The 12,500-nt window shown below is 43.0% G+C and overlaps 2 protein-coding genes across 4 annotated transcripts in view; one reads left to right on the top strand and one right to left on the bottom strand.

Moving 5' to 3' along the window:
• Window positions 1-12,500, bottom strand: part of ftcd (formimidoyltransferase cyclodeaminase) — a 15,824-nt gene that overhangs the window by 3,158 nt on the left and 166 nt on the right. Inside the window, exons 2-7 of one of the 2 annotated variants that reach the window (XM_046840181.1) lie at window positions 1,900-2,027; window positions 956-1,139; window positions 722-850; window positions 555-643; window positions 278-457; window positions 1-22 (exon numbers count right to left, since the gene is read on the bottom strand). The exon at window positions 1-22 is cut by the window's left edge and continues 116 nt beyond it. In XM_046840181.1, coding sequence (XP_046696137.1) covers window positions 1-22; window positions 278-457; window positions 555-643; window positions 722-850; window positions 956-1,139; window positions 1,900-1,953 — 658 coding nt within the window. In that variant the 5' untranslated portion in view covers window positions 1,954-2,027. Of the gene's footprint in view, window positions 23-277; window positions 458-554; window positions 644-721; window positions 851-955; window positions 1,140-1,899; window positions 2,153-12,500 lie in introns of those variants that run through there. The other variant, XM_046840180.1, reaches the window with a different exon arrangement.
• Window positions 6,225-12,500, top strand: part of cnot9 (CCR4-NOT transcription complex subunit 9) — a 6,451-nt gene continuing 175 nt past the window's right edge. Inside the window, exons 1-8 of one of the 2 annotated variants that reach the window (XM_046840183.1) lie at window positions 6,225-6,400; window positions 7,141-7,320; window positions 8,288-8,403; window positions 8,647-8,756; window positions 8,873-8,982; window positions 9,081-9,179; window positions 9,310-9,401; window positions 9,910-10,099. In XM_046840183.1, coding sequence (XP_046696139.1) covers window positions 6,383-6,400; window positions 7,141-7,320; window positions 8,288-8,403; window positions 8,647-8,756; window positions 8,873-8,982; window positions 9,081-9,179; window positions 9,310-9,401; window positions 9,910-10,078 — 894 coding nt within the window. In that variant the 5' untranslated portion in view covers window positions 6,225-6,382 and the 3' untranslated portion in view covers window positions 10,079-10,099. Of the gene's footprint in view, window positions 6,401-7,140; window positions 7,321-8,287; window positions 8,404-8,646; window positions 8,757-8,872; window positions 8,983-9,080; window positions 9,180-9,309; window positions 9,402-9,909; window positions 10,258-12,500 lie in introns of those variants that run through there. The other variant, XM_046840182.1, reaches the window with a different exon arrangement.

Here is a 12,500-nt window from a genome sequence, read left to right as displayed (position 1 = left end):
GCACCTTCCTCAGCAGCCCCGGCTAAAACAATGCGAACACACATGCTGTGATGATGCTAAATCATGTGTGATTGGTACGTGTTATTGCATCATAACATAGAAGAGCCAATCAAATTCCAGTATGTACATTTAGTCCAAGTGAATTGCCATATTTGTTGACACTTTTGATTGCATGATAAATACGGTTTTTCTCCAGAACCATCGTGTTTAAACGTTTATCACATGATATGATTAATCCCGGTTATTTAACTTTAATCATGTGTAATGTGTATCGGACCTGTCCCTTGCCCCGGCCCTGCTCCCGGATGTCCAGAGCGATTCGATGAGCTTGTTCCTTGGTGCTCAGAAGGTTCACGTTGTAAGCGATGAGGAATTTTCGAGCTCCGGTGACCGTGGCGCCCCACGAAGGGACGAACGTGGCAGGGCCAAAGTCTGGAGCCCACTCGCTTTTCTTTAGCTGTGGAACAACAGATGCATTACAGTATCACCGATTATATCAAATACCCCAGAATCGATCATTACCACATTTCAGCTTGATAAAACTGGAGCCTCACCTTCTCAGGTAAAGCTTCATACTCTCCTGCTCGGATGGAGGGCAGAGAACGTCTGCTTTCAGTCCTCGCCGCCTCGCCGTACAGATACACTGAGAAAGAGAGAGAGATTTAGTGCTACACACCACTGTTACGCACTTGCTGGACGTGAGAACTGCCTTCCGCCTTACCTGGCACCTTCAGCGTCTCCGCTAATCTCCTCCCGAACTCGTTAGCACATGACACACACTCCTCCATGCTGGTGTTCTGCACTGGGATGAAGGGACACACATCCATAGCACCGCTCCTCGGGTGCTCGCCTACATACACACACCCACACAGACAATTGTAAATCTCTTGTAAAGACTCTCTGGTGGAAGTGTGTGTGTGTGTGTGCGTGTGTGTGTGTGTGTGTGTCCACACACCCTTGTGCTTGGTCATGTCGATGAGGGTGAAAGCAGCACGTGCGGCGTTCAGCGCTCCCTCCACCACGGCCTCCGGAGAACCCACGAAGGTGTACACGGTGCGGTTAGTGGAGGCCCCGGGGTCCACGTCCAGCACGCTGCAGCCTTCCGTGGCAGAAACGGCATCGGCGATGGCTTTGATCACCTGCGCAGGGGGACACAGGGTTGCGAGTTCAAATCCCTGGATCGGAAGCCACTGGCATTTTCACTCACCTTCATCCTGAGGGCACTACAGGTCAGTATTTTTGTAATGTAGTGGACTTTACTCATAATAACCAACCTTCCGAGAATAAAACATTGACTTTAAATATTCAGAGATGGCCATTCTTTCATGAAAAATGTGTTTGGTGCACTTCCTGTACCCAAACACTACATAGGGTGCAGGGGCCATGGGTTATACACTCTATATAAACATTAGATGCCCAAATGGCTTCTCAGTTCTATATTTTGCTCCTTTCATAGTGTTTTATACTCGATATAGTCTACAATATCTGGACTTTATTCAGGATTCAGACAGCTGGCTTTTGTTATATAAGTGCATGTATAAACTTCTACACCCTATAAGTGTGCGATAAGACTCCTTTGTTTGGGGGCTGATTCGGTGATATTATGTTAGACTGGGTGTAAAGTAATTGCCCCCACCCCCTACAGGATGCCCTACATACGCATTAAGGAGACACCTGTAGGAGACATTTGTAGTTCTTTGGATGAGTGCACTACATAGGGTATGTTATTACCCCTAACATGCTATGCACAATAAACACCTTCTTCCTTTAGTTTTTTTTAGAATATTACTTTGTGTGTGTGTGTGTGTGTGTGTGTGTGTGTGTGTGTGTGTGTTTGAAATTATTTCAAATATTGTGCTCGAAGAAAGAAATGATGTAAAGAACGCAAGAAGATTTTACCTCTTTATCTTGTCCCTCTGAGAAGTTGGGCACACACTCCACCAGCTTGGCCATGGCTACACTCAGTCTGAGACGCTCCTTCTCTTTCTCTCTTTCTCTCTCTCTTACACACACACACACACACACACTTTTCCACTCTTCAGCTCTGAAATGTTTTTCTTTCTGTATAGAAATCTTTCGCCCTGTGAAAAGCAACCTGAAATATTGCGGTCAGGGTCCCTCAGGAATCATTAACTACGTCTGTAACGATTGGCCTGACTGTACAGATAACACACTGCTGCAGGGTCATGCTCGTTCTTTCTTTCTCCCACACACACACACACACACACACAGACAGATAGTGCACATCACTGCAGAATTATCCAATCATGAATACAGAGAGAGAGAGAGAGAGAGAGAGAGATGATCAAATCTTTCGCCCTGTGAACAGCAACCTAAAATATTGTACTTGTTACGGCTTTATATCAAGAATAAGTCCACAAACTAATAAGCCTAAAACCCAAATTAGGACACGGGGGATGAGACTTTATAAAGGAAGGTGATGGGACTTTGTAAATGAAGTGTTTTGAATTGTAAATATTGGGATAGAAAATGATCAACACGTATTTTGGGGTATCAGGGTACGTTTTCTTCACTTGGCCCTCTAAGGGAAACCATGTTTAATATGAACTTTTTATTAACAACTGTTTTATATGGAACCCTTGAATGAGGTGTTTTCCCAATCTAGAATCCTTTTATAAACATCTATTGAAAGATCTTGTTTGCAAACAGTGTAAATTTTGAAGTTAAGTAAGAAATATGGTGCTACGAAGAATTATTATTATTATTATTATTATTATTATTATTATTACAACCCCAATTACAAAAAAGTTGGGACACTGTGAAACAAAAAACTCATAAACCCATATTTAATTTACAATAGAACATTGAAAACATATCAAATGTTTAAACTGAGAAAATTTTGCACCATTTTAAGGAAAAAAATAAGTTCATTTTGAATTTGATGGCTGCGTCAATTCTGAGACAAGACAAGTATACATCTGGGAACAGAGGACACCAGTGGCTGAAGTTTTGGGAGAGGAATGTTGTCCCATATGTATCTGATACAGGATTCTAGCTACTCAACAGTTCTGGGTTTCCTTTGTTGGGTTTTTCCGTTTCATGATGCACCAAATACTTTCAAATGGTAAAAGGTCTAGACTATTATTATTATTATTATTATTATTATTATTATTATTACAGTTCCTGATCCAGATGTAGTCACACTTACTCACTCCACTCCTCCTCTGATCTTCAGACAGATTAATACATGACTCTTTAACCTCACCTCAGTGTTGCATCATGCCCCAGAAAGTAAACAGGGCCTTTGATCTGGTGGTTAATGAGTGATGTATAGGAGCACACCTGGGGGGCGGTTTGTTGTTTTTTTTTAAAGCAGCGTTTCAACAGTAATGATGGTGTAACAGTGAGCCACGCCTCCTCTTTACCACAAACATGAACAGCTCAGAATCTCGTCAACGAGTCTCGAAGACCTCAGAGACGTTTTTCTGCATTGCACTTATGAGTCACACACATTCATCTGACATAAACTATCAATTTACTACAACACACAGGTGTTTTTACTATGCTAGGAGATTCTAGGATGTTTTTACTGTGCAATACTGGAAGAAATATGCATTTAGTTTACTTTTCATTATTCAATTATTATTATTTACTTGCAAATATATTTAAAAAAGGGTCTATAGAACTAAACTTTAGAAAGGTTAGATCTATAATAATAAAAGCTTGTTCAACTTTAGACAGACAGACAGACAGACAGACAGACAGACAGACGGGTCATAAGTATGGTATGTGCTTTTTGAGTATCACGATCTACATTTGGTCCCAATTTGCCCACATAATTCCCTCCACTCTGCTGGGAAGATGTTCCTCTAGATTTTAAAGTGTGCAGCTTTGGGCAAAGAAACATCAAAATGTATTTAAAAATGAAAAACTAAATAACTTTATCAAAATAAGTAGCAGTTTCACAATCGATCAAAATAAACGTCTGTATTTTGGTATTCTCAAAATATGAACTCTTCTATAAGGGAGCATGAAGTTTCTACCCTCAGTTGGTCTGTTTGATTTGTTCTTCACCATCAATTCAATTCAATTCAATTCAATTCAATTCAATTCAATTCAATTCAATTCAATTCATTTTTATTTGTATAGCGCTTTTAACAATGAACATTGTCTCAAAGCAGCTTTACACAGATAATGTGGTGATTAAACGTAAATATGTTCTTTGTAAGTATGTTTGTCCCTGATGAGCAACTGTGGCAAGGAAAAACTCCCCGAGATGGCATAAGGAAGAAACCTTGAGAGGAACCAGACTCAAGAGGGAACCCATCCTCATCTGGGTTGCACCAAATGTCCATTTGAAGCAGATACAATGTTGCAGGGTACAGTGATGATGATCAGAAGCAAACTGTATTCCTGAGTCAGTGTAGCAGACCGACACCAACTACATTTACATTTACATTTACATTTACATTTACATTTACATTTACATTTACATTTACATTTACATTTACATTTACATTTACATTTACATTTAAGTGAATAAATCTACACTGGTACGCAAGAATACAAACTCAATATAAATATAACTCGAATTCTACAAACTTGGAAAGTGCTAATTTAGGTATTTCAGGAAGAGGTAGGTCTTCAGTCGTCGCTTAAAGATAATCAGGGACTCTGCTGTACAGACATCTAGGGGAAATTCATTCCACCACCTCGGTGCCAGAACAGAGAAGAGCCTTGAATTGTACCTACCTCTCATTCTGAGAGAAGGTGGTACCAGTCGAGCAGTGCTGGAGGATCTCAGACAGCGTGGTGCAGTGCGAGATGTGATGAGGTCACTGAGTCCACTGAGTGAGCAACTACAGTCCAATCCATCCTCAAAGCACCCGTTCTACTCCGGAATTACATGGAACCACCCAAGGTGTTGATGAGAGACCATCCCAAGCCGCACAGAAGTGTGAAGATCCACGGAGGGGAGAGGGGCAGGAACAGTGGTCACTGGAACCTCAGGAGCATGTTTAACTCGACCGAGAGAGAGAGAGAGAGAGAGAGAGGGTGACAGGAAGAGAAGGATATGGATTATTAAGTGTCCCTATTGGTGTATGAAAGTTAATGTCACTGTGCAGTTTGGACTCCGGCAAGACTCACTATGGCAGCATAACTAAAAGGGAGAACCAGAAGGTAACACAGACATGAGGGATCTCTGGGATAAGAGACGACCCACCACACCACCGTCAACAAACCAGAGTGAACGTGTGAATGTGAGGGGATGACAGCATACAAATATACCAGTTCACCAAACACTCTATATCCATCACACTGATTCGGCTGATTTAGTAAACAATGTTTGATAGCAGCAGATTTTCTCACAGTAAATTTGAGACACGCAACCAGTCAACAGCTCAAATATTCACACACAAGATCCCCGTGGTCTCCCAGATGAAGGTCAGTTTTAAAGTAACCAACAGTTTCATGTTGAACAGTTCGAAAGACTCATCATGGATCGTAATGAAGTGAATTGGTGTTTGGTAACGAAGGGCTGCTTTACATCAGTAACACCGACTCAGTGACAAACCAGTCATTCAGAAGAAGATGACTGATGCACCTGCATTTAGAACAATGAATCATTTGAGTGTTAATGATAAGTTGAATAATATATCATGTGTCAGCAGTCATTCAGGCAGTGGTCTGCAAAATCATCATCTACTAAACAGTTACTTCAGTTAGTGCGTGTGGGAGGAACAGTGTTACCAGAGGAGTTGTTGTGTTCCATCATAATTTATTGCACACATTTATTTCATACGTTTTGAAATGTTTGTGTTTAGATCAGATGAAGTGTGTAGTAATGTTGTTGCGGTGGAACTGTGGGTGTGTGTGTGTGTGAGGGATTGAGGGCTCCACATGTGACTTTAGAGTTCTGCTTGTGGCCACGAATAAACTCAGGACTCCAAGCAACTCCCTTGTGTGTGTGTGTGTGTGTGTGTGTGTGTGTGGCTCCTCAGTAAGAAAAATATGTCTAAGAAAAATTAGCAATGGAAACAATCATGTTCATCAGTAGCCACAGGTGTCTCCAAACTTTTCTCTCACACTCACACACACACACACACACACACACACACACACACACACACACACACACACACACACACACACACAATTCCAAAATGGCGGATCGCGTGTATTTCTCTACACGCGCGTGACTGTCGCCATCTGCTGGAGCGAGGCGCATCAGCAAGCGTCGCCATATTGGAAAGGCGCTGGGGTGAAAGGTCAGCGCTGTGGCGCGCTTGCGCGAGCGTCTGTTTTCCCACACAGTGGTTTTCTCCATGTCAGTTCCGGATGATTTTTGCTGTGGGACAGAATTAAACTAAAAGAAACCCTGGAATTGGTGACCGGAGTCGGGTTTAAAACGGTTCCCAACATGCTGGCCACAGGAGCGGTGAGCCCTGAGGGGGAAATCTCTTCATATTACCATTTGAAATGGAGCGGTGTCAGGGCCTGGCTACCGTTAGCCGCCTAGCATCAGCTCACTGTTAAAGCTAGCTTCAGATTTCCTCAGACTTTTTATCGTCAATAAGTGAATGCGTGTAAAAGTGATATGTGGTTATGTTTCCTGGTTGTGAACTTATCTAACATGTATTTATGGACTTATTAATGATATTAGTTATATTAGCTTGCTAACATTTTGAAAGTTTGCATGAAACACAGTGATTAGCACATTCATGTGTAGCGTCCTGCTGTGGTGAGGAGGAAACTGGGCAGAAGTAGAAACTCGTTTAATAACCAGGATGATTTAAACATCAGTCGAAATCACCACCCATGTGTTTTGCACACTTGTATATTTATATACGGGGTTTGCTCCGAATCATGACATTAGTACAAGAATTACGGGAGTCACGTGACAAAAGAATGAAGGACATGGACCAGACTTGGAGAGGTGAAGCGACTCAGTCTGTTTATCATTATCATTTGTCCATAGCTGCATATTTTGATTATTGGATCTGTAGTTAAAGGTGGTTTGTGGAGACGTGTTGGGAATCTGCTTATTAAAAAGTGTAACATTTCAGTTTGATCTCTGATCAAATGAACTGAACGTGTGGAATGAAGATCCGCTTGCTTTAACGAATGAAGTCACTTAAGTGATCTGATCTTTCGAGGTGCTGTGTTTTTTCCCTGCAGGCAGTGAGCACCACGATGGCACAGGTGGATCGGGAGAAGATTTACCAGTGGATCAACGAGCTGTCGAGCCCGGAGACCCGTGAGAACGCCCTTCTGGAGCTCAGCAAGAAGCGCGAGTCTGTCACCGACCTGGCCCCCATGCTCTGGCACTCGTGCGGCACCATCGCGGCACTCCTTCAGGTTTCATACTCGCACCTCACAGACTTCCTGTGTAACATGTATTGCACTGTGTAGGTCCTGTGCAGAATAAGTGAAGGCTCATAGACTGTACATATCTGTCCTATATACCCAGTGGAGTCCCAGTGTCACTGGATATGAAGGGTATAATTCCCTACCCTTTTAGGTCACTTGGACATAGTGAACTCTGACGTTTTTCTCTCCTGAATATCAAGTGCACTAGTAATAAACCTCGATTTCACAGACTGTATATAGTCAGTTTGATGCTTAACCCCAAAAGCCCCCCCGGTGCACACATCATAGTGTCTAGAAGCCTCGGTAGTGCACTATATTCTCTATATTGTGGACATGATTAGGAAGCAGATTTCATTATTCTTTCTTCATTATACAGCTGGTGACTTACATGGAACAACGTGTAATTTATTATTAACAGGTGTTTAATGCTCGGATCTGAAACGACTCCTAAATGTTTAGTGTTTATTAGAGGTCGATGGAGTCATTGGTTTTACTAATTAATCACCACCGATCGTTGATTGCTGTAACTTTTGGCAAAAATTCATACCGATAGTTTTTTCACGACAGCGGCCTCTAGAGGCGAGTCACAGACACGACGTTCTGTTTGTGTTTACACGCGAGACCGCGCGCTGCACGAAGAGCGATATATTATATTTATTATTTATAACTAATTTATATATATGTTTTTTTATAATATTTATTAATTAGCATATTCATATTTTTATGATTTAATAAATGTTGTATTTTTGTAAAAAAAGTACTATTTTACATGGCGTGTCATGTTGATTTTTTTTTAACCAGTATTCATTCTAAAAGCAATCGGTTATCAGAAAGTAGGATCCGACCTGGTTATCAGTAGTATCAATCCGCTATCGGTCGACCCCATGGTGTGTTAGGATTCTGCCTGTTTGTTCCTCCAGTTGTTTTGTGGTATAACTGTTAAAATTCTGCACAGGAAATCGTAAACATCTACCCCTCGATTAACCCCGCCACGCTGACGGCTCACCAGTCCAACAGAGTCTGTAACGCCCTGGCGCTGCTGCAGTGTGTGGCCTCGCACGTGGAGACACGGTAACCAGCACGCACGTGCACGTGCACAAACACGCACACTGTAGCTGATTAACACAATCGGATCTTTCAGAGGTGTGTGCTACAGCTAGTGATCTCACAAAACCATCAGATCCTGATAGATGTATGGAGCAGCCTGTTCGCCTCGATGTGTTGTGGAAAAGCAGTCAGTGGTCTAACAGAAGGTTGTGGTCCATGCTGGAATTGGATGCAAATGTCGTCTAAACGCTTTTGTTTTGTTTTCAGCTCGGCCTTCCTGGCGGCCCACATCCCCCTGTTCCTCTACCCCTTTCTTCACACCGCCAGTAAAACCAGACCCTTCGAGTATCTTCGCCTCACCAGCCTGGGAGTCATCGGTACTTCACCTGAACCTCACTTACCAACCCTATGTAGACGTGTTACTCAGCATGTGAATAAGACGTGTGTGTGTGTGTGTGTGTGTGTGTGTGTGTGTGTGTGTGTGTGTGTGTAGGAGCACTGGTGAAGACAGATGAACAAGAAGTGATTAACTTCCTGTTGACGACAGAGATCATTCCCCTGTGCCTGAGGATCATGGAGACGGGCAGTGAACTTTCCAAAACGGTACCTGCACTCTCAGTCTGCCCATGCTATCACGGAGAATCAGATTAGCCGTCGTTCCTCGTTATCCCGCATCCCGTCTGATTGTTTTCTTGGTGCAGGTTGCAACATTCATTTTGCAGAAGATCTTGCTGGATGACACGGGCCTGGCCTACATCTGCCAAACCTACGAACGCTTCTCTCACGTGGCCATGATCCTGGTGAGAACAAAACCGTGTGTGTTGCTACAAACCCCTGCACGTAGTCCACAGTCTACTCAGGCATGTGTGTGTTTTTATTTGTTTTGATGGTGTGAATGATGTCTGTCTTCTGATTGGCCGGCTGCTGCAGGGAAAGATGGTGCTGCAGCTGTCGAAGGAGCCGTCAGCCCGACTGTTAAAGCATGTGGTGCGCTGCTACCTGCGTCTCTCTGATAACTCCAGGTGACCAACAGCACCTCAGCAACATTAATACTGTTCAAATGGGTTCACGTCCTCTTTACTGGCACACATACACGCACAGGCCACATCCCCTTTACTGGCACACATACACACACAGGCCACACCCCCTTTACTGGCACACATACACGCACAGGCCACACCCCCTTTGGCACACATACAGGCCACACCCCCTTTACTGGCACATACACAGGCCACACCCCCTTTACTGGCACACAGACACAGGTGGTACCTCCTTTACTGAGACTGATGCATATACACACACACATACACACAGGCCACACACCCCTTTACTTAAACTGACACACCCAAAGGCCACACCCCCTTTACCTAAACTGACACACCCATCCATGGACACAGGTGGTACCTCCTTAACTGAGACTGATGCACATACACACACACACACTCAAAGACCCGACCACAAGTGTTAGTCTTGAGCAGTCTAGAGTCAGTAAACACATTTGTGACTCTGCTGTGAATGTATTTTATACAGGGCGAGAGAAGCTCTTCGTCAGTGTTTACCAGACCAGCTGAAGGACACGACGTTCGCACAGGTTCTGAAGGACGACACTACCACAAAGCGCTGGCTCGCTCAACTCGTCAAAAACCTGCAGGAAGGACAGGTCACAGACCCACGTGGCATCCCTCTACCTGCACAATAACACACACACACACACACACACTTCTGACACATGTCTTGATGAAATGAATTTTTTTTTTATGATCACACGCACGCAGTGGACTGTTCTCGTGCACGAGGCTCTTACACACGAGTGATGCAGCCAATATTTAACAAGTTTAAAGTGGGGATTAAATCTGCTGGCTGTTTACTCCAAAACAACACATACTCCTGTTTTACTCCAAGTGTCTGTCTGTGAGGGTCTCACACACACACACACACACACACACACAATGTTTGAATGCTGTAAAATAAAAATGGAATCACTGTGCCTGCTGCCATCTTGCATTTTCTTATGTTGAAATCGCATTTCAGCAGCTGAAACAGTCTCCAGCGGAGGATAATCAGGATCCGTGTAAAAATGCTCCACGTCCACACTTTCGTTTTCAAACGTTTCCTAAAAGTTGTTTATCAACACTGAAACGTCTGAAAATGCATTACTGTGCATGATCTACTCTAAAGACGCCTCAACACGCGACATTTCCGCTAAATGCACGTTTGTTTTCACACACGATCCACACTGCGACGTGAAAACCGTATACCTCTGTCACGTGGTGCTGCAGGGAAAACACCTGGGGGGTGTAAATTACAGCAGATTTACTGCTCAATGTCAATTTGATCATTTCCCTATACACAGCACATCCACACGCGATTTCTTCCTCTCACAAAACCATCCCGTGGTGGTTTTTATCCGTTTACAGGTACATTCATGTGGACTGTCCGTGAAGTGCGTGTATAAAACGTGAGTTTGTAAAATATCATGTACTGTATGAGTGATTATCAGGACATAGGGGGATGTGGAGGATCAGACTTGAAGTTCACCAGCTGTAATGGAAAGTATATTTGTGTGTGTGTGTGTGTGTGTGTGTGTGTGTGTGTGTGTGAGAGAGAGAGAGAGAGAGCAGCCACTCCAGGCTTCCCCGGATCAGAAATGTCCGTCACTGTGAATGTGTGTAAGTGGAGCTGGGAATCTGAGCTCGTCTGTGTTTTATTGATGGGCTGAAACTCGATCAGGAGCTGATGGAGGGGGAAGAGACCCTGCTGCAGCCAACTAACGCGTTCATACACACTTAAATCCTGTTTAGGTTCAGAGATGTTCTGATGGAGTTATGGGGTGATGATCTGAAGATGGTAGGATGTGATCAGGTGGAAGGCGTCTCATGTGATGGTGCAGTTACCTGGTGATTCTTAATGACTGACTGAGGGGACAGGATTCATAGAAAAGCAAATGTTCCTCCATAACCTTAACCCTTCTTTGTGTTTAGCACGTTTGAGTTTCATCAGATGAAGTGACTGATTATAATGTCATTATGAATATAAAATGTTTTTGCAGGATTTATTGAAGTTATTTTACTCTTTAAATATTATTTCTGTTTTTTAATGGACTTCGACCTCATGATACAATTTATTAACTTTCACAATTCTGCAGCTTATTTTATATTTTTGTACATTTGTGGTGGGATCCTCTTCCGCTTTCCCACTGACCACGCCCCCTTACATCATACTGTTATTTCTAACAATTAACAAGAGCGTGATGAACCTGTAGATGATCTCCATCATCACTGCGTATTAAACACACCACTGACTGTAGAGGGACTAGAGGGACATTTACAGCCAAGAAAAGGGGGAAACATCCAAGAAAAGAAGGAAGAAAGATAGAATGATAACAAGAAAGGAGGAATGAAAGTAAAAAAAGGAAAGGAGAAATAAAGGGAAAGGAGAAAAAGAGGACAGAATTACGGGGAGAAACAATGAAATAAAAAGGAAAGAAAACGAAAGCGATAAAAGAATATGAAGAAAAGGTCAATACATGAAAAATGAAGATAGGAAGAAAGAAAGGAGGAACCAGTGGAAGAGGAAAAGGAAGATGAGAGGAAAGAATAAAAGAAGGGAGGAACTAGTTGAAGAGGAAAAGGAAGATGAGAGGAAAGAGAAAAGAAGGGAGGAACTAGTTGAAGAGGAAAAGGAAGATGAGAGGAAAGAGAAAAGAAGGGAGGAACTAGTTGAAGAGGAAAAGGAAGATGAGAGGAAAGAAAAAGAAGGAGGAACTAGTTGAAGAGGAAAAGGAAGATGAGAGGAAAGAGAAAAGAAGGGAGGAACTAGTTGAAGAGGAAAAGGAAGATGAGAGGAAAGAGAAAAGAAGGGAGGAACTAGTTGAAGAGGAAAAGGAAGATGAGAGGAAAGAGAAAAGAAGGGAGGAACTAGTTGAAGAGGAAAAGGAAGATGAGAGGAGAGAAAAGAAGGGAGGAACTAGTTGAAGAGGAAAAAGGAAGATGAGAGGAAAGAGAAAAAGAAAGGAGGAACCAGTGGAAGAGGAAAAAGGGAGATGGAAAGAATGAAAGTGCAGTGGGTCGGGGTGAAGTAGCCCTGGGGGGAAGAGGGGTAGAGGGTGTGGACTGCGGGCT

Source organism: Silurus meridionalis, chromosome 26 (genome assembly GCF_014805685.1).
Source record: "Silurus meridionalis isolate SWU-2019-XX chromosome 26, ASM1480568v1, whole genome shotgun sequence".
NCBI classification, from domain to species: Eukaryota; Metazoa; Chordata; class Actinopteri; order Siluriformes; family Siluridae; genus Silurus; species Silurus meridionalis.
This window is presented reverse-complemented; position numbering and strand designations above follow the sequence as displayed.